The sequence below is a fragment of the Erythrolamprus reginae genome, chromosome 5 (genome assembly GCF_031021105.1).
Source record: "Erythrolamprus reginae isolate rEryReg1 chromosome 5, rEryReg1.hap1, whole genome shotgun sequence".
Taxonomy (NCBI): domain Eukaryota; kingdom Metazoa; phylum Chordata; class Lepidosauria; order Squamata; family Dipsadidae; genus Erythrolamprus; species Erythrolamprus reginae.
Window position 1 is genome coordinate 26,431,808 of NC_091954.1, and position 24,531 is coordinate 26,456,338.

Below are 24,531 nucleotides of genomic sequence, written 5' to 3' on the forward strand. Positions count from 1 at the left end.
CTGGTGCCGTTGCCCTGCATGCGATGGCGATGTGGCCTCTCCGGTTGCAACGGTGGCAAGTAGCGTCTCGGAAAGGGCATCGATGGCGCTGGTGATTTCCCCGGCAGCCCGCGCAGGGGGCTGGGTGAGTAGCTCTAGGGTGTCTCGGCTGGTCTTGCAGGAGGAGGCAGTTGTCCCCGTTGCTAGTTGGCTGGCTGCGGTCGTCTGTTCCCATGGCGCTGGGAGACTCGGCGTCGATTTTGGCAATGACTTCTCGCCTTCCGTGCTCTTTTAATTCTCTTGCCGCTGCGTCGGCTGCTTCCGCGGTTTGCGCTAATTTAATCACGGTTTGTAGAGTCGGCTCTTCTTCGGTGAGGAGTTTATTTCTCACTGAGTTGCTCTTCATGCCGAAAACCAAGGCGTCGGTGAGGCGAGCTTCCGGGTCTTGAAACTTGCATTGAGCAAGTACCGTTCGAAGCCGCGTTGTGAATTGGCTGATCGACTCGGTTTCTTTCTGAGCCATCATGTGAAATTGATGCCGGTAAACCATGGCTGGTCTGGTTGGCTTGAAATGGCTCGCTAGCTTCTGTTGAAGGACGTCCCACGCTGTGGCTCTTGCTTGTTCTGGTTCGGTGAGAGTTTGGGCGAGTCTACGGATCTCTGCGCCGCAGTAGTTGAGAAAAATAGCCCGTCTGCGATCGGCTCCGGCATCCTGCATTCCCGCCGCCTCGAGGAATATCTCGAAGGTGGCCATGTACTCGTCCCATGTCATTTTCTCGGAATCGAAGAGTTCTGGAGCCTGGCCGATCTGGATTTTGTCCATGTTGCACGCGAAGTTTCTTCCGTTCGTTCGTCGCCAGTGAAGTAGACCCAGAGACAGGGTTTTGAGCAATCGGTACTTTTATTCAGCTCAGAGAACAAGTGACAGCTCAGCAAGGTAAAGTGACAATTCAGCGAGTACCGACTGGCTCTGCCGGGAGAAACCGCTTCTTTTATACTTTTGCGGTTCCCGCCAAAGCTAGAGCCGGCCGCGTCTGAGCCAATCAGGAGCGACTTCCTGCTTGGGCTCAGACAGCGCTGGAAAAGAGGAACAAACTATTTACAGCGTTACAAGGTAGCCATTCCAGGATACAACATATACCATAGGAGAAGTGGATATGGTTTCTGTAACATTTAACCTTCTTTTCCTTGCTTATAGCAAAAGCACTGACTTACCGGTATATACTGCTTCACAGTGCTTTATGGCCCTCTCTAAGTACTTTACAGAGTCAACCTATTACCCCCAACAATTTAGATCCTCATTTTCCAACCTTGGAAGGATATAAGACTAAGTCAACCTTGAGCTGGTCAGGATCGAACTTGTGGCAGTTGGCAGAAGTAGCCATATTTAGAATTTTAGAAGGTGGATACTTCATTATAACCATGGTGCCACTATGTCTCCTTATGGGTGTCTGAACCAATACGACAAGCAGCATTGTACAATCTTGGGGGTATGGAAAAGATTTCTTTTAAACAACCCCAGTTGATTTTATAACCTGAAGCTAATCATTCTCTGCTTCCAGTGTTAGCGAGGCAATCGTCTTACTTTGTAGAATGGGATGAGATGGGATGGGACGGAACGGAACAGAACACAACAGAATAGAATTCTTTATTGACCAAATGTGATTAAACACACAAGGAATTTGTCTTTGGTGCATATGCTCTCAGTGTACATAAAAGAAAAGATTCATTTGTCAAGTATCATGAGGTACAACACTTAATGATTGTCATAAGGTACAAACAAGCAATCAGGAAACAATCAGTATTAATAGAAATGATAAGGATACAAACATGAAGTTACAGTCATGCAGTCCTAAGAGGGAGGAGATGGAATGATGAGAAGACTAATACTAATAGCAATGCAGCCTTAGTGAATAGTTTGACAGTTGTGAGGCAATTATTTGTTTAGCAGAGTAGTGCATGAGCCAATAATGGAATGTAATAGTATTTTCTTCAGTAGAAGATACGATTGTGGTTGGATTGAAATGTCGTCTGACAAGATGTCTATGTGACTGTCATGCTGATTATTCCTGAAGTCTATTCCTCAGATTCTGAGTACAAGAGTTCAATGACCCCATTTTGGGGGTCAGTGATTAGACAATAGTTCTGGATGGTAAAACCTACAGGGAACAACTATAGTATAGTCCACCACTGGATAGTGAGGGTCTGTGTAGCTCTGATTATACAATTTTTATGTGTGTGTGTTTGTTAGTTAGTTAGTTAGTTAATTAATTAGTTAATTAATTAATTAATTAATTAATTAGATTTCTATGCCGCCCCTCTCCGTAGACTCGGGGTGGAGTGATATGTAAGGTGTATACAAATGGCGAAAAACATGCCTTATATGTGGGAGTAAATTCTGGTGCCCAGCCACAGCAAAATATTACCAGACTACCCAAGATTAATTTAACCTTCTTTCTCAATCAGAAATGGAAACTTTTGCTTATTTTTAACTGCCTTATTCTAAACATGACTTAATCCTATATATATACCATGGGAATGGAGATGGGATTAATGAATGGTCATTCTTTCTTCCTGCCTGTGAGGAAAAAAACCCACACACAATTTTTTTTAAAAAGTCAGGGAGGGATGGTGGAATAAACATTTGGAGTTCATTTTTTTAAAAAAATCGTGAGCAAAAGGTTATCTTAAAATCTATAAAATATTTTTATTTATAATATATTTATTTTTAAATATATTTGATAACTATATTTTTATAAATATTTTTATATAAAATATATAAAACATTGCTGACACACAAAGAAGTCCTCTATATTCCATGTTCTTTGGCTATCACCTTATACATTAATAAAACTAATCTGGTCAAGGAGTAACCGTATAGCTAATAAAATATTAGTTTCAACATTAGAAGGAAAATTGGGTCCCAAATATCTGTATAAACTGTGTATCACTCTATAGGAAAACAACCAGACCTGATATTTGCCATTCTTTAAATTACCAATGTATTTCATTTGTTTGTTCATTTGTTGACTCCCTTTGATGGAAGATGCGATTGTCAAAAGAGCTATTTATTAATCTTTATCTGTTTTGTAAAGCTTTGAATATTATAATAAAAATGAATATGCCAAAATGTTTTCAGTTTTCCCAAGCCTCTGCCATAGATACAGTACTTTTATGAATAGTCTACCTTAGTAAAGCAGTTTATTTAATTAATATTTAGTATTTTCAAAGACAAAGATTTGAAGAGGTATAAATAGAATATTAAGATAATAAAAGCTTGCCCTTCCTGTTCAAGTTTGTTTATTCTAATTTTCTTTCTTTTTTCCTCTGTGAAAAAACAGAAGAAATGATTTGACTTTCTCCATATGCTTTCCCAGTTTGAACCCCAATTGTTGTCATTTAATCCAGAAATGCCCATATGACAGACATTTTATTTTTAGAAGAATTCCCTGTTTGCAAAGAAATCACAACATGATCAGATATTGGAACTATACATTCTGGAGCAAAATATAGAAAATATTTCTAATAGAATCTTAATGTATGGGGGAAAGAAACACATACTTTCTCTACACTACATGTAAAAAATATCACACATCAAATGCATGTTGACCTCATGCCTGTTAAAATTTTGTGATAACCAGACTGAAGTCTAGAGCCTGAATAGCTGCAAAAATATCATTAAAATCCCCATGCACAATTTAGAAATTATAAATAATGAAAGCAATGGTGGTTAAACCACTAGGGAAAACATCAAAAGTATTTAAATTAGGGCAGGACTATTGTCTATATTAATTGTTTTTCCAAAAGTCTTAATCATCAGATAAGTAAGATAAGTGCCTTATCCAGAATACTGTTCAACACAAAAACAAACACTAATTATGAATTAGTGGAGACTTTTCCTCTTCTTTTTCTTGTAAAAACATTAAAAACATACTGTATATTCTTCATTCTCTCTTTCCACATTCTACAGTATAATTCTTATCCAGTATTCAACTTTTTTCAATTTACAGTGGCAGGCTTGAGACTATTAGCTTCAGTTAAGTATCCCCTTTTCATTTCCATTTTCCTTTCTCTAAATACAAAATGTTGATGAAACACCAAAGTACACACACAAGCACACACACACACACACACACACACACACACACTTCACATAAGTAAATCAAACAATTTTTAAAAGTGCTCCTTCTTGTTAAGACTATTTGATTGTTCACAATTCATATTATGCCATTGAAACAGTTATGCCTCAAGGTTTAAGTTAGGGGTGTCAAATTCATGTCCCACAGGCCAGATGCATTAAGCACTGGCCATGCCCACCCACAGTTTAGCAAAGGGGGAAAAAGTTGTTATATGTTACCTGAGAACAACGTGATGCCTTGAATTTGACACCTCTGCTTTAAGTATTGGGCAACATCACAACTTCCTCATTGTAAGTTGCATTGTGGCCTCAACACAATTCTGCCCCTTGGGACAAAAACCCACTTTGTCTACGGAGACTGTCTCTTCAATCCGCACCATTCTTGAAATACAATAATGACCTTTCATTGTTCCTCATTTGTTGAACTATTGAGTATACAAACATCATGCCTGAACAATGTAAGAAATGTATATTTGTTTCTGCATAGACACATACATAACCATAAAAATATATTAGAAAAGATTAGGTTAGAACAGAAAAATCATATAGATTTCTAGCTTTTATTTAAGCCACTCAGGAAATCTATACTGACTGATACATTTAATTTTGTCTACCAAAACACAGCTTAAAAAATGTTAAATTCTCAAAGACAAAAACCAACTGAAATATTCAAAAGAAAAAAAGAAATCTGAGTAAAAAATACAGAAAAATATGAAGTTTGCCCAGAAAGTAATGCACCACATTTTTTCTTCAACGATTATTAATTGAACACAATGAAACTTACACAAAAGAAATAATGATGTTTCTTCTACACTCCCTATTTTTTCACATAATCACCGTCTGTTCTATGGCCCCACCCTCTGTGCCCAGCGACTAAACGTACTTCTGTCAACTGCAGATTCTCCATAAACTACACAAATGTTTGTGAATGTTCCCAACAGTTTATTTCTCCACAGTGAGAAATTCAATGACGACACGCTGCTTGTAACGTATATCACTACAGACACCATTTCAACATACTGTTGCAGCTACGCTATCTGTCAGAAGAAGCACAAAATTTACACACACACTCCTGACAATTCAATTAATGTATATCTAAAGTTTCGCATTCGTACCAACACTGTAGCCTGAGAAAAACATTTTGGTGCATTACCTTCTGGGTGGCCCTCGTAGAAAAGTAATATCCCTTTCTCCCAGTTAGATGACTGTGTTTTCCAAGCTTTTCTACAACCAGACTTTTTAGTTATTGAAAGAAAAAAATTGGAACACTGTCTTCTTGTGATTGAGAAATGTTTTCACACTCTCTAATATTGAAGCAGAAGGAGAATCTTTCAGTATTGAATTTCATTCATGCCAGACCTGGGGGGAAATGTTCCTAGAGAATGGAATTTCTCCTTCTCCAACCAAAAGGCCACTGGCAGGGCAATTTCCTTTTTAGGAAAGCCTCACTAATAATAACAGATATCCCTCTTCCATAACCTTCACTAAGTCTTGTGTATTTTTATGTTGCTTCTATGCAACTGTTCTCCCAAACATGCAATGTCTGTTACATTTAATTTATTTTCTGTAAAGTTGCTAGTGCAGTTTTCAAAGCTGTTCCCATAGGAGAGTTCATACTCTCAATTTTAGCAATTCAAACTGTAATTGTATCAACAGATGCTTGAGCAACAGCCTTCAGCTCTAATTTCTTAAACTCAACTGTCATGTTTTATTTATTTGTGAATGGTCCTTGGTGCTCTGGGAACTTGGTTGTTTTCTTGCAGACATCTCAGCATCCAAGCCAGCACTGATGATGTTATCTAGTGTGAGTAATGAAACGCCTGCAAGAAAACAACCAAGCCCAAAGAGTACCAAAGACCCCACATTTCAACCCTGAGCTACAAATATTTTTCTTTGTTGTTTTATTTATTTGTCTATGGCTAGAGTTTAAAAATACAGCCTTAGGCCATGCATGCTTGGAGGCATTGTATTCAGTGGATTTTAAGAAATTGTAAGGGGAAGCTTTAAACCTTGAAGAGGCATAAGTTATCATTTAATGACACCCCAAAGAACTTGGGGCGAATTTCCCCAGTATTGTTTCCTTAATTTGAAGATCTGAATTAGGATTACTAGATGTAAAGCAAAAGGAGTCTACCTCCTCTGTCCAGAAGGCATATCCTTAAAATCAATTTCTCGCCTGCTTTTTCTATGATCACTGTAGTCTCTGACTCACATGACTTATATCTTATGTTTCTATTGTGGAGTTAAAAAGCATGCCATAGTCTATTCTCACAATGCTAGCAATATGTTTTTGAAAGTAAAAATCTGTTGGAAAAATACTGTATGTCAGCATTCCAAATAACATCAAGAAATAATTCAAAGTCCAAACCTCCCAAGTTCCAATTTATTGATAGAGCCATGTTGGTTACAAACTGTAGTCATCCCAATACTAACTTTTTCTACAGTTCTCCACCCAGGTTAAGATTCATCCCTTGTCCCCACAACCACAAGTTTATCACATGGACCACTCCGGTTCTCTCAACATCCACGATGTTCCCCTGTATTTCCGGCTGATGCTGAGCAAAGGATGACCTTGAATCTCTGAAAATAATTTGTTGTGGCTAGTATCATTCCCTCTCATGCAGCTACCCTCCCCAATTCCCACAGTACCAGGGGTGAGCTACTGCCCAAATGGGGGGGAATGCAGTGGGGTAGAGAAAATGGAACTCCACCCCAGAGCTCCTAATTTGCAGTGAAAGGTGTTGAAAGAAAATGCAGGACATCTTGCAAAAGCCACACCCACAGTGTAGTAGTAAAAATTTTGGTAGCCCTTCACTGAACTGCACTATTCTACTTGTGGCAGGCCAAAGTCTCTAACTCAAAACGATGGCTTTGGCCTGGCACTGTGATTGGAAAGCCAGTGTCAACTGCTACAGTCAGTATTTAAGAAAAATAAAACTCAGAGTCCTTTTTAAGGTTCAAAAGTGAATTTATCATAAATCAGAACTGAAAGTAATCAAGGTTAAAGCAAAGACTGGAGAAAAAGACTCGATACATGCATATATCCAACCCCTTTTTGACCCCCCCCTTTGCGAAAATGGCCAATCCCTAGTGTCCATGACCATCAGGTGGATGCATCCTTACTCCATGTCACGTTTATGGAATGTAACTCCTAACGATCTCCTTCAGGTCACCTGGTTTCAAGGAATACAAAACTTATCTCTCTTCATAGTGCCTCCTGTACTCTTCCCTCCCTCAACCCAAGACCCCTCCCCGTTACTATTTGCAACCAAGCATAGAGATATGCAGAAAATATAGCAAAAGTTGACAGCTAGTCTTTCTGATGCATGAAAAAAGTAATTTCATATACATGTAAGATCCTTTGTGGATCATTTTGTTATATTTTTCTCTTTTTTGGCATGGATGCCAAGAAAGGTAAAGAGTTAGTTCTCCCCGTCTTCCAAATTTATCTTCTTTTCCACTTGTCTATGTCCTCCTTTGCCTGTTCAGATGTCTGGTAACTGTCGGTGAAACAGATGCTTTAAGCCTTGGAGAGATTTACTTTGTCTTTTAACCACTTTAAGCCTCTCCAAACACTCACAGGGAAAGGCTCACTTCTGTTTGAATACAAATTGAACTCCATTCTCATCCTTTTGAACCAGGTTTCTGGAGCAACATTTTATTCTTACTCAAACAGACACGAGTGGATTGTCTATTCTGACTTCCCAGGGAATGCAATCCATGCATATCAGCAGTGGGCTCTAAAACCCGTTCCTACTGGTACACGGCACTTCTGTGCAGAAGCGTCCCAGGTGGGTGGGCGGAGCTTCCCGCCACCACCTCTACCGGTTCGCAGACCTGGACTGAACTTGGAGCAACCCACTACTGGTCAAGATGTACAGCTAGGACACGATCAAGTTTTTCAGTTTCAATCATGAAACTGGTTGTAATGAATGCAGAGTGATAAAATATTGGGAAGGGATTCAGCCTCCTGACCACCTCCTTATACTCTCCTGATTTGGTGGGGTTTCTTGATATGGATTACATAATACTTGCTGCTGCACTGCGGCAGTTTACAATGATGCAAAACTTACAAAAGTTGAGAAAGCTTTAAAGACCATAATGTTCTGATGCAAAATAGAGAAGTGCATGTCTGGAAACTATGCATCAGGTGCAATTCCAAGCCAGGAGAAAGACACTGGAAATGTGAAGGCTGATTGGAAAGATGGTTTAGTGAAGCAGAACCACCTGGATGGTTCTGAGCAGCTGACCACATGGAGTTGAGGGTGAGGGTTTTTTTAATATCTTCTCTTGGGCTTTGATCTTGAACTTCCTGTTCCTGTGCAAGAACATGTATTCTATTGGCTGATGTCAGCTTCCCATGGTGCCATGTACAAATTCTAAGAGTTTATCTAACTAAACTTGGTTGATGTTTGGTTGATGCAATGAAGAGGCTTATTGGAAAATTCCTATTGTGGCTATGAGCTAACCCACAGCCCATTTTGTTCAGACTTTGCTGCAGGAAGTAATGAATTACCAAATCTGCATTTCTTAACCCCTCTTTACTTCCTAGAGAATCTGGCCAAAGTTTGGCATCTTCTCTCATGTCCAATCCAGAGACACTGAGCCATGTGGCCACAGAATGTATAACTCCTCCTTGCCCAGCAGATGTTTGAAGATTATTTTTGGCTCCCATTCAACATCTTTCTCAGGGGTGGGTTCCATTTTGCTTTGCTGGAAGTTCACTCAGGGACACATCGCACAGGTGTGTGGGTTCGTGCATGCACAGTACCTTTTTGCAGAAGCAAAAAACAAGATGGTGCTTGTTTGAGTGAACCAGTTTGGGGGTGGGGCAGGCCTGGGTTGCTGCTGGTTTTAGCAACCTAGGCTGTTATGTTACTACCGGTTTTATAGAACCAGTCCAAACTGGTAAGAACTCTTGTGAGTGCTCCTTGTCCACCTCTGGTCATGTCAGATTCTGAGGAGGATGAGTCAGGCCCCTCTGGATACCCTGGATAAGTGGGCTTGCCAGCTGATGCAGAGAGTGAGATTGAGGGGGAAAGTTACCTGAGTGAACCCAAGGTACCACCAGAGGGGGCTGATATAACAATGTGGGAGTGGTCCCAGTCAGAGGGTGAGGAAGACATTAGAGTGGATAATCCATTAATAGATGCTAGAAATAGGAGATTTCTGAGAAGGCAAGAGAAATTGCATAGTAAAAGATATTAGCTTACAGCTTTACCTCTTTGTGGTTGATGTCATTTTCAGGCAGTATAAAAGCAAAGGATTTTGGGTAATTGGGTGTGGGGTTTCAACACTGTTCATGAAAGAGATGTCCGAGTGGGGGGTGCCTGAATAAGGCTTCAAAAACATGATTCTTGCTTTACTAAAATACACTATTTGCTGGAGGATGTTTGACTGGGATTCCAGTGAACTGGATTTATTATCTTGAATGAAAAATGAACTTAGTTATCACGAAAGAATGCAATTAGGCCAAGTTGGCGCTTTTCCCAGATTTTGTTTATGTTTCATTTCAGAGAGAAAATCACTCATTTTCACTTGTGTTGCTTTTATCAGTAAAGAGTATGATTTTAACATGAGATGGTGGGCTTTTCGGTTGGTAGTTTCGCTCCGTGAGGTCATGCACAGAACAAGAACCCACCTCTGATCTTTCCTCACATTCAGTACCAGAAGCTAGATTTGCTCTTCTTAGGGCTCATTCCCCTATGAGCTCTGGTTTATCTCTCTTTCTTGGGGAAACTAATTCACCCAAACCATGTGCCTATTTTCAATCTCCAATTTGTCTCCATTTTTCAAAAATCTCCCTCTCTCCTCCTTCCAGTGCAAGTAGCCCTTTACTTACAACTACAATTGAGTTCAAAATTTCTATTTGCTAAGTGAGTCAGTTGTTAAGTGAGTTTTGTCCCACTTTAAGGCTTTCTTGCCACAGTTGTTAAGTGAATCACTGCAGCTGTGAATCTGGCTTTCCCGTTGATTTTGCTTGTGGCAAGGTCACATCACATGACCCCCCCCCCAGGACACTGCGATGGTCATAAATATGAGTTAGTTGCCAAGCATCTGAATTTCGATCATGTTACCATGGAGGTGCTGCAATAGATTTAAATGTGAAAAAGTCACCTTTCTTGTTGCCATTGGAACTTCAAATGGTCACTTAACAAACTTTTATAAATTAAAGACTACTTTAGTTCTTCTTGGCCTCTTCCAAGTGAAGTCCTTCCCCTTTTCCTCAAAACAGAGGATTTTTTTGTTTTTGTTTTTTTTAAGCAGGAATATCTGCAGCTAAGGAAATCTTGTTTTAGCACAGTCCTTCTCAAATAGTGTGGTACCCCTCCTGGGGAGGTGCAGAACGATGTCAGGGGGCTGCGTGTGACCCCAGGGAACATGCATGGTCCTTCTTGATTGATTCCCTCAGATGGGAAGTGATTTCCCAGTTGCATGCTGCTATGTGGTTTCTTGTTGTTCTCGGCGGGCGCCACAGTAACCATGAACGGTGTGGCGAACCTGCTGCTGGACAAGGAAGAACACCTCTGCAGTTGGGTAAAAGCTTTGAACATCACCCTAAAGCAGGGGTCAGGAACCTTTTTGGCTAAGAGAGCCGTAAACGCCACATATTTTGAAATATAATTCCGCGAGAGCCGTACGTATCTCCCTTTCTCTCTTTCTTTCTCTCTCTCTTTCTCTCCCCCTCTCTTTGTCTCTTTCTATCTCTTTCTCTCCCTCCCTCTATCTTTCTCTTTTTATCTCTCTCTTTCTCTTTCTCTTTCTCTCTCTCTCTTTCTCCCCCTTCTCTCTGAAGTGGGGAGGGCCGGGTTGGCACCAAGGGAGCTCGAGACGGGGTGCAAAAGCAAACTACTCTGCTGGCCCAGGCCCACATCGGAAGGAAGGAAGGAAGGAATGGTAAAAGGGGCGATCAAGAGAGGAATGGGTGAATGAATGGACGGAGGGTGGGAAGGAAGGAAGGAAAGAGGGAAGGGACAGGAACAGAGGAAGGGTGCAAAGAAAGCAAGGAAAGGTGTGAAAGGGGAGAGTAAGAGAAGAAGGAGTGAAAGAAGGGAATGAGGGAGGAAACAAGGGAGGAAGGAGAAGGAAAGCAAGAAATGGAGGGAGGGAAGGAAGGAAAGAAAGAAAGAAAGAAAGAAAGAAAGGGGGAAGGGACAGGAACAGAGGAAGGAAGCAAGGAAACTTATGAAAGGGGAGAGTAAGAGAGGAAGGACTGAAGGAAGGGAGGGAGGGAAGAAGGTAGGAAGGAGAAAGAAAAGAAGAAATAGAGGAAGGGAAGGTAAAAGAGAGAAAGAAAAAGAGCAAGAAAGAAAGCAAGAAAGAGAGAAAGAAAGAATGAAAGAGAAATAAAAATAGAGAGGGGGAATGAAAGAAATGGAAGGAGGGAAGGAAGGAGAGAAAGAAAGAGAAAGAAAGAAAGCAAGAGAAAGAAAAAAGAATGAAAGAGCAAGAGAGCAAGAGAGAAAGAGAAAGAGAGAAAGAAAGAAAGAAAGAAAGAAAGAAAGAAAGAAAGGCAACTTCAAAGAAAGGCTCACTGAGCATCTCTCACTCTCTCTCTCTTTCTATCCCTCTTTCTTTCTCTCTCTTCCTTTCTATCTCTCCTCTTCCTTTCTCTCTCCTCTCTCTCCCCCTCTCTTTCTACCCTCCTTTCTCTTCCTTCCTTCTCTCCCTCCCTCCCCTCCCTCCCTCCTTCCTTCCTCTCCATTTCTCTTTCCCTCCCTCTCTTTCCCTTTTCTTTCTTTTGGTCCACTTCTCTCTCTCTCCGCTTCTCCACTTGCCTCCCCCTCGCGCCTCGCCCTTCCCACCCGGCCACCCGCGCGCGCTTACCAGCAGCAGGAATTCAAGTAAGCCCAAAAGAAGCCATTGGCTCCGGGCGGCGTTCATGGCCCCCCCGAACCCCCAGCCCAGCTGGAGCTCCCTCTCACCGCCGCCATCTCCCTGCGACTGCCTGCGGCCGCTGCAGCCCCCCCCTCCCACCGGGCCACAAAGGACATTTGCCGCCGACGCCAGTGAAGCTTCAGCTGGGCGGGGCGCTGCTGGTACTTCCCTCCTGGGGCTCCCGCTCGCAGCTGTCCCCCGGCTTCTGCTCGATGCCGCGGTTTTCGGCGCTGTCCTGCTGTGCCCCAAAGACGGAAGGCGGGAAAAAGGCGAGAAGAATGGAGCTCTCCTTCTTCCTGCCTTCCGTCTTTGGGGCCCAGCAGGACAGCGCCGAAAACCGTGGCATCGAGCAGGAGCCAGGGGACAGCTGCGAGCGGGAGCTCAGTGCTAGGAGCCCTGTCTGCGAGCCAGATACGGCCATCAAAAGAGCCATATCTGGCTCGCGAGCCATAGGTTCCCGACCCCTGCCCTAAAGCATCCTTCCAAGCCATTTGTTGTGAGTCCCCGGCAGAGGCGGTGCGTGTGGGCAGGCTGACTACATCAAAACATTGGCTTAATTAAGCTGGCCTGGCCCTAACCATGGTAGCCTATGCCTGCCTAACTGAAAACAGGCTCCACTGAGTTCAGTGTGACTTACTCCCAGGCAAGTGGGTAGAGTAGGCTTCCCCAGCCCATAGTTTTCTTGCAGCTTATAATAAGTAAAATAATAAATATGAACACTAAAATTCCATTGGGGCCCAGATCAGAGAGTCAGGTGCACACAAAATGTTTACTTCTTCCTGGGGGCGGGGGGGGGAACAGAAAATAATTGAAAAGCACTGTTTTAGCAAAACCTTTTACACAGCCTTCTGGAAACCAGGATTGCAAAAAATGCCAAAAAAAATTTCTATTCAAAAGTTAGTTGCGGATCATCCCTGGTGTATATGGTTATCTTAGAAGCATTTGAAGTCTCCTTCCTGTTTGCGCCAGCATCTAGGTCTAGGATATGGATAGCAGGTCTCTGAGGCTCTCTGCCTACATGTAATTCAGTCTTGGGTGAATGGCTGAGTGAATGTGGGCAGGAAAAGATTTGCTGTTCACTATACTAACATTGTAAGTTTAATTTAGATATTGCGAGGCATTGATTTCAAATGGCCCTTGATGCTATGAGTTTTGAAGGAAACCCACAATTTATAATCAATGAAGAGATTCATTTAGAGCTGTTTATACCCCAAAATGTTATAATTCTAGGAATTCTACAAAGTCCTTATATTAGCTACATATTTAGGCAGGGGGAAAATAATATGTTTCAACATTTGAAGTGAAAAATGTTATGCAGAAACCTCTGAAAATCTAGTTTTTACTTTAGCTGTAGACACTAATTCACACACAAATAGTTACTTATGTAATATTTGATATGTGTTGTGATTTGATAGGATTTGTTCTGTATAAGTGAGAAAGGTAAGAAAGAGAATTGGTGTTATTCCCATTTTAAACCTATCAGATACTTCAGCAAAACTATTCTGTTCAGTATCTCCTGAAAATATTTACTTATTTTGAAGAGTGTTTTGTCTCACTTGTCTCACCCTAGAACCTATGGCATGGGAACCACAAGTGGCACACGGAGCCATATTTGCTGGCATGTGAGCCATTGCCTTAGCTCAGCTCCAACGTGCATGTGTGTGCCGGCCAGCTGATTTTGGCTCACACAGAGTCTCTGAGAGGGCGTTTTTGCTTCCAGGGAGCCTCTGGGGGATGGGGGAGAGTGTTTTTATCTTCCCCTGGCTCCAGGGAGGCCTTTGGAGCTTGGGGAGGGTGAAAGATGAGCCTACTTGCCCCACGAGAAGTTGGGAAACAGGCCATTTCCAGCCTTCAGAGGGCCTCTGGGGGGTGGGATAAGCTGTTTTCGCCCTCCCCAGGCATTGAACTATGGGTGTGGGCACACGCTCTTTCGGCACCTGAGGCAAAAAAGGTTTGCCATCACTGCCCTAGAATATATTTGCAACTTTTATTTTGTGTTGCCTTTGATCCTCAGCAAAACAGCTTCTCTTATTATTTTTATTTATAGAAAAATAATAAAAAATAAAAATAAATAAATAAATAAATATTTACAGAAAAAGAGCCTATATTTGTTTACAATCCTGCTAGTAATAGGGAGCATAAGAAGAAACCTATGAAGTCAAAACTAATTTAGAATTAAATATGATTTGGCATTACATCTGAACCCAAAATTAGATTTAGATTGTATTTAGACTGAAAAGCTGTTTGAATTATTAAACTTTGTACAATATGGCTAAAGTTTTTGAGGCAGTCAGAAAATAGCATAGTATTCTTTTAATTATATAAAATGGATTTATATCACTTTTATGTACAGTTTTCTGCAAACCATCATCAAATCAAAGCTTTCATGTGTCTAAGATCAAAATCTTGGAAGTTGTCAGCATATATGAACTTTTATTCTGGCATTTTCAGTATTACTCCAGCTCAGCTTAAATAGAACAGGGAACAGACTTCTGAAAGCTCCTTTTAGAGTGTGGCTGTCAGACAGCCAACCAATTACAATGTTTTAACTTCCCACTTTATATACAGTATATAATATATATACAGTATAAGGGGTGTGCATAAGCGCACCATTGTGCCTGTCCTATTGTCTACTTTTTATCATTACTTATCTAATGTTTTATATGTACAAATTATCACCCTATAATTGTTTGACAAATAAATAAATAAAATAAATATATAAAAAATGAAAGACATCACGCCCTTTAAAACTTTAAAACAACGAAAGCTTAGTATAATAAGAATTCATGTTCAAATGTTATCCTTTAACATTTCATCTACAACAGGCAGCAAGATTTGTAGATTTCCCCATTTGGTGGTTTGGGGGAAATCAAAAGTGGTGTCCATTTGTCCCCATGAGAAATCAAATTTTTCCCATACATAAGCCTGGCTATTTTGTTATGTTTGAAGGAAAATATATCTGGTTCAGTTCCAAGCCAGGAGAAAGACACCAGAAACAAAATGGAGGCTGGAGGCTACTAATTGGAAAGAGGGGTTCTCTTTATTGATGAAGCAGAACCACCAACTACATGAGATTCTGGGCAGCTGACAAAATTGAATTTAGAGTGGGTGAGTTTTTATACCTTCTGGATTCCTATGGGGGTCATGTGGGGGTAAAAGCTGATTCAATAGGGAAAAGAGGAAATGCAAATCCTAGGTGTTTGTCTAAGCTAATTTTGTCAAACTTTTGTTTGTTGCTTATCTGAGTTTCCGTATTGACCCAAGGTTTCTGAATGGAACAAATATGCATTTCTAAAAGCTGGACACCTCAGTTCTGCTTGGGGGCAGGAAGACTGGGGATGCTTTATTTATTTAATAGAGTTGGAAAGGACCTTGTAAGTCTTCTAGTGCAACCTCCTGCTCAAGCCGGAGTCCCTATACCAGCGAACCTATGGCAAAGGTGGCACATGGAGCCATATCTGCTGGCACATGAGCCATTGCCCTAGCTCAGCTCCAACATGCACGTTTGTGCAGGCCAGCTGATTTCTGGCTCACACAGAGGTTCTGGGAGGGCTTTTGTGGCAGGGTGCCTCTGGGGATGGAGGAGGGCGTTTTTACCCTCCCCCCCGGCTCCAGGGAAACCTTTAGAACCTAGGGAGAGTGAAACATGATCCTACTGGGTCCACCAGAAGTTGGGAAACAGGCCATTTCTGGCATCCAGAGGACCTCTGGGGGGTAAGGGGAAGCTGTTTTTGCCCTCACCAGACATTAAATGATGAGTGTGGGCCCATGCTCTTTCAGCACCCGAGGAAAAAAAGATTCACTATCACTGCCCTATACCATTTTGGACAAATAGCAGTCCAGTAAATGTATTGAATGTGATAGTATGGATGTGATTGTTCGTTTTTTAAATTACTAGTTTTAAGACAATTTTTAAAGTAATTATTCTATTAATTGGCTTAGAAATGTTTTATATTTTATCCTTTTATCTGTTGTGAGCTGCCCCAAGTCCACGGAAAGGGGCGGCATATGTCCAATCAATCAATCAATCAATCAATCAATCAATCATCTTTGTTCATTTAGTTTGGGTATTCTGTTCTCTTCTTCACCTTTTATGGAAGACATGCATTTATTTTATAGTTCAAAGATATGCTGATATCGCAACAACATTAATTTGCTGTGGAAATGATAAGATGGTTATTTGCTTTTGTATATATATGTAAAAAAATCCCATAGTAAACATTTTGCAAACAGCAGCGTATCCTTTCATCTTGATGTTTGAACATTAATTTAGTTCACATATCAGATGCTTCTTTGCTTAAAATCCCTTACATAGTATTTAAACAATTACAGTCTGTAATCTTTATGTATGGGGTATTATCAGATGGATAAAATAAGATTTCATAGACATTCTGGAGGGAAATCCAATATGCAAATGTGAATGAAGGCAGAACTGTTAATATTTGTGCCTGACTGGCTCAGAGAAGAAGATAATCCTTCAAGAGTTGATGGTGCTTTATTAAAAACTTGTAAGACATTATGAAGAACAACAGAACTGATCCTGTATGCTTTGTAAGAACCATGGAGACTTTTGAAAAGATTATCCATAAATTACAGAACAATTAGATAAAAACAATCCACTTAATCATTTAAAAAGTATAAAAATATGTGGTGGTCCTATTTTTTTAAAACTAAATTATTAAATTCAGACTAATATTTGTTATAGCAAAGATGACAAGGTGACTAATATTTTATTCAAAAATTAGATATTTATGTTTTTTTGTTTTGCTACAGAATATTGAATGACTATTAGTGGACGGAAAAAGTTTTTCCCAGTAAAGGACAGCATCTGCTGTATGGGCTGAAACTGAAAACATCAATATGATAGGTGCAACTGCATGATTAAAGGCCTTTTTAGCATGGCTCAAATGTGGGAAAGGGGGACAGGAATTTTCCAGACATACAAACACAATTCTATATTTATAGTAGATGTCCCTTCACTAACTATGTGTATACCATTTGACACAATTACAAACAGAGCATTTTACAATGCCTTATCTGTTTTTCTCTCTTGGTTCTGCAGTTTCTTTCTGGGGGTTTCTTTCTTGTTTGCTAATGCTTTATACTAAAGAAGAGGGAAAATAACTCTTCTCTGGGCTTGTGGGACTCCAACACCCAAGCTATTCTCCTTCACATCTAGCCCACTGTCTGAGAATTATAGACTTTTTCATTAGCCATTTTGCTCAATGGATCTCTTTCTTGGCTTGAGTTTCCTCCTGCTGGGTCTTCAATGGCAGATACCTCCTCCTTGATATACACAATATTATAAGTCCATGCTGTACAAGAATGATTCCAAAAATGTCCAGCAATCTTCTCTTTCCTTATATGATGTGTTTGCTCTTTTCTGTTTTATAATATTCACAGATGGAAGACAGATGTTTTAATAAGCTTGAAACTTCTCTCAGTTTACATGACTGAGCATAATTTTGAGCCACAGCCTTTGTGACTGCTGCATCATCCCAGCTCCACCACCCTATCATGGTGTGGCATATACACTTTCTCAAAAAAATAAAGGGAACACTTAAACTACACAATATAACTCCAAGTAAATTCAACTTCTGTGAAATTAAACTGTTCATTTAGGAAGCAACACTGATTGACAATCAATTTCACATGCTGTTGTGCACATTTAACTTCGTACAGAACAAAGTATTCAATGAAAATATTTCATTCATTCAGATCTAGGATGTGTTATTTGAGTGTTCACTTTATTTTTTTTTGAGCAGTACTGTATATATAAAAAACAGCAGGACATCTCTTGAATTGTCTTGGTCACTAGCTCTTCTTCTATCATGCTCATGGAGCTGTGCTGCAATGATAACTGTTGTAAGAGAATTTGTGAAAAGCATCAACTTGGAAGTGGTTTCAGTAAGCACTTACTTAGGACTAATGCTGATTTAATAATCTACTCATTACCCTCTGCCTAAATGAAAATTGGGTGTCTTTGTGAGATTATTTCCCATTTAATATTTTTCTGAATTGTTAATTACTGTGCTGCCCTATATTCTTGGGTGACAGGATAGGGTCAACCTCATCTCCATTTTTGGAAAGCAAATGCAGGGGAGAGCACAATGTGATCTTTGATAATCTTGGCATGAGTAGAGCAAGCTGGGATGATACCTTAACCTGCTATTCTAAGTTTAGATTTGGGGCTGGTGAAAAAGTTTAAATCTCCCATTTCTACACGATCTTTATAAGGAGGCTGATTGGTATCACCAACTTGTACAGTACAACTTTACTTTCTCTCTCTAGGTCAAAGGACTTAATAAAAGAAGCTATCCTTGACAATGACTTCATGAAGAACCTGGAATTGTCTCAGATCCAGGAAATAGTGGATTGTATGTATCCAGTGGAATATGGCAAAGACAGTTGCATCATCAAAGAAGGAGATGTTGGCTCACTGGTATATGTTATGGAAGGTATGTCACACAATTGAAACTGAGAAATATATATAATGTGTGTGTATGTGTGTTGTTTTTCTCCTTACCTGATTGCCCAAAGATGATTTTTGGATAGGAAGTGTTCTTGAATTGTTCAAGACCATCATAATACTTTGAAACAACTCTTAAATGATTACAACTTGATTTAAGTTTGGCGTGCTGTAATTAGGATTTATTCTAATGATGGGAATCATTACATATCACAAGCCTCTCTGTGATTTGCTCCAGGGTTGTTTAAAATAATCCAGGTGAAGTAAGAATGTTGGCAAATACAAAATCTCACAATAAGGCAGACTTATATAGGACAATTGTACCTTCCTTCACAAACTAGTATGAAGCCAACTTTGATTGTTTTTTCTTTGGCCTCCAAATGCTGAAAATGGGTAAGAAATACTGGCAGCCATTCCATTTTTTTTACCAGTTGACCAAAGGAAAAGTTCTAAAATTTGTGTTCAGGTAATGTCCCACCTTTTCAGCTAACCACAACTTCAGGGCAGCATAAATGTGCTCTTGAGAGCTTTCTAACATTCTTTGAAGGATTTGAATTTAAATCAGGTCAAACATAACCTGTTCTAAAGCATCTTTCCTCACCCATTCCAGCAACTCTTTTAGTCAGACATCTATTGTCTTGAGTTGTGTGGCTGTTATGAAAGCTCGGACAAAGAAGCTGTGGGGTTTTTTTTTTTGAAGGAGGCACTCAGAAATGCAACATGCATACCCACATCCTTTCTGAAATATCTTTCAAGCTTTGTATCCTAAACAATACATATCCCTGTAACACATGCGGCATATCTCTGCCTATCCAATGCACAAATCATCAGCACCAAAAAAACAGGAAACAACAAAAAAATGACCACTTCTTACAGCAAAAAAGAAAACCTGCTGTGAAGAACCTCTCCTTTTGATTTTTTTAAAAAAAATTGAAATGCCTTTGGAAATAGTGATGCTGTACTGGAAAAAATAGCATGGTGCCAGGCTTTGTACCATGATTCTAGCTAAGTGGAGTGTGTGTGTGTGTGTGTGTGTGTGTGTGACTAATAGTTCACTTGATCCCTGGAGCTGCGATATGGGCCAAGGAAGGATTTGATACAGGCTGCTTATATAAGCAGAGAAAATCAAGCCGAGATATCTTTTTGCCAGAGTGGTGAAATTGACTAGAAACTGACCAGGAATATTAAGATCAAGTTAGCTGATTAGTTCTCTGTATTTCTGAGGTTGCTGTGGATGTGAAAAAGCCACCTTGTCTGTAAATCCTGGAAGATTTGATGCAGCAAAAGTTATACGCAAACCCGCTCACACACCTTAGCCTTACAAAAAGATCCAGCTTTGTTCTAGTTAAGAGTGCAGAGGCATAAAAATGCCAGTTTGGGGCTTCAAAAGATCCAGCATCATGGGAATGAACAGAACCTAATCTGGAGCCAGTGAAAGGAAAACAGTAATTACCCTATGATTCTGTTACTGAGCTGATTGCATTCTCTATGCAGATATTCACTGTATGGACAAAGAGTAAATACCGAACAGACGATTCACTTGTTATTTTGAGGACTATCTAATGCCACTAGTATGGTTAAAGGCACCACTTTCCTCCTTCTTTACAGTTCAAAGATTGGTGTTTGTGCCAAATCCAGCTCATAGAAACTGACAATAGCTTGGCAGATTATGAAATGTTTACTGAGAAGTCTTCTAGGAATCTGTTTTTTGAAATGATTTTCTTCCTATTTGCAATTGATTTATTTGCAGTTTTATTTTGAAAAATGCATGACATTTGCGGTCTATCCTCTGAGACTGTCTCCTTATTTACTTACCCTTAAATTTTTGCCACCTTCTTTAGAATATACCTTAACTTTCCAAACAACACTGTCCTTTGTAATATTGGAACATAAGAAACAAGGCAGAGTCCTTTCTCACTCTGTCAAAGGACTAGAAATTTCAAGGGCAGTATGGCAATTGGTATATTCCCGAAGCACAACAGACCCTCTGAAGTTAATTCAAAGATTCCTTTATTAGGAGTACCAGCAGCCTCGACAAAAAGTTTCTCTCTCATTGCAGGCTAACAAGTCCGTCCGGCCAGGAGAGGAATAGTTGTCTGCAACAACTATTCATCTCAACCCCCTGCCTTTTATTCACAGAGATAAGGTAGAGCTTTGATAGCAGCAGTGGCTCTTCCTTCCCAAGGATCAGCCCATAGATTTCCACTGCTCTCCTCTTCTCTGCCTTCTGTGTATCTGTGCATTGGGCACTGGACCCAGCTGTTCTTCCTTATCAGCCTGGATGGCCCAGGCTCTGCCTCTGTCTGTCTCTCTTTCTCCCTGACAGCAATATTCCCTCTTCCCCCTCAGAGCTGGTTGCCTTGAAGCTGACCCTGATTCCCAAACCTCTTTCTCATCTGATTTGGTTGCTGCAGGGGCCGGCAGCTGACAGGCCACAACAATATATTTCTCACTGTGTAAGGATAATTAATTTTAAAACCATTGTTATCTCTCTGTAAGGGATCAAAATGAGGAAAATACAATGTTTTTATGTTATCATTGATGTAAAGTACCTTGATATCCTCAAGTATTTTCTTTAATCTTCTTTTGTACATGATGTGAAATACAATGTTATTGCAGTTGTGTCAGATATTCTAATAGAAGAGACGAAGGAGCTTACACTCCCAAGAACCTCAAATAGGTTTAATAATCTGTGTTCATTTATAATCATTTCTGAGATACAATGCATTTGATGGAATGGGCTATATTCTGTCACTGTGTTTTCAAAGTTTTGGGGAAAAGCAAGTGGTGTTATTGTATTTATACCTTTCTTATTTTTGGGGGGGGGGGGGGTATAAATTTTTTCTTTATTTTTCTTCCAACATACAATAAAACAACATGAACAATAAAAAACACAGAATCAATGCTTAAAATAATGATTAATGATATTTTTTTGATATGTTAAACATTCAGAAGAAAAAACGCTAATAATACTTTCAATGTATACTTTTTATCCTCTTCTTTGCTAAGTTAATTAAAATTAACTACATATGAGATATATTCCATCTACAGATAACAATATTATGAAATCTAATCCCTTATATTCCCTTTTTCTATTTATAATAAAGCAGAAACATCTTAACATCTTAACTCAATATCTAATTTAATCCTTTAATTTCTGTGTTAACTCCTTATCCAATGCTGCCACCAACCTTATTTCGTGGTCTGGGTCTTTAATAGATTAAAATTAAATCATCATGTATTTCTTCAAAAGTAATTAAAAAAATATTTCTCAATTATTTTTAGTTTCCAACCATTCATAAAACTTTCCCCAAATCTTATAGTAATCACACTCCTCTTTATCTTTAAGTTTTAAAGTAAGCCTATTCATTTCAGCACAATCAAAAATCTTATGTAATATTTCTCTTTCATCTGGAATTTTATTCAGCTTCCAATTTTGTGCTTATGCTATTCTAGCTGCTGTTAAAATATTTATACTTTTCTTATACTTTCAAAATATAGTAACACATAATAGAGCCTTGTTGTTGATCATAATTAGTAGTGGTAAGTTAAGGTACTAATTCTGTCTAAGCTAGCTGTTGGTTTTTGGCGTTTTTTTCTTTACTAAAGAAATGAAAGTACACTGATTCAGATAATCCTTGAGTTACGACCACAATTGAGCCCCAAAATGTATATTGCTAAGTGAAACATTGGTTTTTGTCCCATTGTATGACTTTTCTTGCCACTTTTGTTAAGTAAACCATTGCAGTTGTTAAATTATTAACACTATTGTTAAGCTAATGTAGTTTCCTGATTCACTTTGCTTGTCAGAAAATCACAAAAGGTGATCACTTGACCATGGGATTGCTGCAGCAAGTTTCTTTTTTCAGTGCCATTGTAACTTTGAATGGTCATTAAGTGAACTGTTGTAAGTTGAGGACTACCTGTAGTAAGCTTAGGTAATCTAATAACGCTAAAAACTCTCCTGAGTCCTTGGAGAAGGGCGGCCTAGAAATGGAACTAATAAATAAATAAACAATATAGTGGTCAAGACTCCAACTAATGTGTTAATTTGAATACAGTATACATTATGCCGCCCAGAGTCCTCTGGTAGTGATATATAAATCCAAATAATAATTATATAAAATTATCTAATATTGTACTTTTCATATAAACATGTACACTATATGCATTGCAAATTTATATAAATTCCTCCTAGCTTTTTTCCCTATTGTTTGTTCAAGAAGGCACACAAAAATGTGTTGATTATTGATTGATCACAGAATTGAGTAGATTTATATTTTGGGTTTTAGCATTTTCATGAAATATTAGGATTACATTTCCAAAATCCTTTTGTATATAGGTCATATAGGTCATACACTTCACCAGGTGTATGTAGATGCTTTCTCAAATTTCTGTCTTGGACTTTAAGCTACATCCTCATATAATCAGATCAAGTTTATTAAGTCTGCCAAAAAAGATTAATATTGTACATACTTGTGTACTTTCTAATATGCTAAGACAGTTATTAGAGATCGATTAAGTTGTTAGTACAGCAAGGGATCAGATTTTTTGTCTAAACTGTCTATTTTCCAATTCAGTTTTTATTGGGATCCCAAATTATTAAAAAATAATAATTTGAAAAACATATTCTAATGTTCACCATTGTGTGTGTGTGGGGGGAAATTAACCACATAAATAAAATTTCCCTTTTTGTTCTCTTAATAACTGTCTACATCCTCTTTTACAAATTTGGATGCAGATGACAGCATACCTTAACTTTATTGGCAAGAGGTTTATAAAACCTGAAAGTATAGTTTGCAGACATTCTAAGCACTGCATTCTAAAAAGCATGTGCTGTCTCTGATATTCTCTTGAGTACATGGACTGCAGTGTGTAAATAAAAACAAAAATTAAATTACATAGATTTTATATACAACTATCAATAAAAAAAGTTCATTTTTCATGAAGTATTATATAAAACCATGAGAACTGCAGCCAATTCCATTTTATGCATATTTAATGCCAGTTTGCTAACCTTCATCCACCTCTGGTTCAATAATGACCACAATTGAAGTCGGACATGAGATACACAGTTTGATGTCCCTTGTATACTGATATCCCTTCTTTCAAGCCTCTTCTTGCTAAGGGAGCATAAGAACATATCTGCTGGCACGCGAGCTGTTGCCCTAGCTCAGCTCCAGTGTGCATGTGTGTGTGCCGGCCAGCTGATTTTTGGCATGCACAGAGACTCTGGTAGGGTATTTTTGGAGCCCAGGGAGGGTGAACCATGAGCCTACTGGGCCCACCAAAAGTTGGGAAATAAGCTGTTTCCAGCCTCCAGAGGAGCTCCAGGGGGTGAAGGAAGCTGCTTTCACCTTCCCCAGGCATTGAATTATGGGTTTGGGCACTCGAGCATGTGTGATGACATGCACACACACTCTTTCAGCACCCGAAGAAAAAAGTTTTAACCTCTCTGGACTAGGCATTTGGCCACGTGATGACCTGGTTGGTCACATGCTTGTCTTCTGTCTTAGAAGAATGGAAGATGTGGCAGACCTAACAAATATATTCTTCCTCATTTGAATTTTTCTAGCACAGTTCATCAGCCCCCACAAAAATGGACCTAGGCTTGAAACTAGTTTCAAATACTGTAGATTCAAACAATGGATTCCACTTTGTCTGATGGGTTGGTTTTTTTGGAGTTGTTAGGCTATTGAGATTTAGAAGCTGTATCAAACAAGCTTATGTGCAAATCAATTATGTTCATTCTTCTGTGATTCTCTCAACTTTGAGTCTGAACATAGTGTCTCTCTACACAGTTTTAAGTCCAGCAGGACAACTGTCCTTTGTGGCAAATGAAAGTTGCCAGCTTTACTTGAATGAGACCTTTTCACAAGATCCTTCCTTCAGCTTGTTTTAATACCTTGCTGAATCTCAGCCAAGAACTCATTTCCATCTCCTCAGTGATTCCTCTCAACTGACACAGTAACTGTCAGCTCAGCTTTCACCCCTGCCTCACCTTACCATTGCTGGGGCTTGTTTATTTTTCAGTACATATATAGACTCTGCAGCTTCATTTAAGCTC

At 39.5% G+C, this 24,531-nt stretch overlaps 1 protein-coding gene across 2 annotated transcripts in view; it reads left to right on the plus strand.

Moving 5' to 3' along the window:
• The window catches only part of PRKG1 (protein kinase cGMP-dependent 1), a 1,199,739-nt gene that overhangs the window by 241,943 nt on the left and 933,265 nt on the right, over window positions 1-24,531 (plus strand). For both annotated transcript variants that reach the window (XM_070752281.1, XM_070752276.1), the window contains exon 2: window positions 18,287-18,453. In XM_070752281.1, the coding sequence (XP_070608382.1) occupies window positions 18,287-18,453 (167 nt within the window). The remainder of the gene's footprint in view (window positions 1-18,286; window positions 18,454-24,531) is intronic.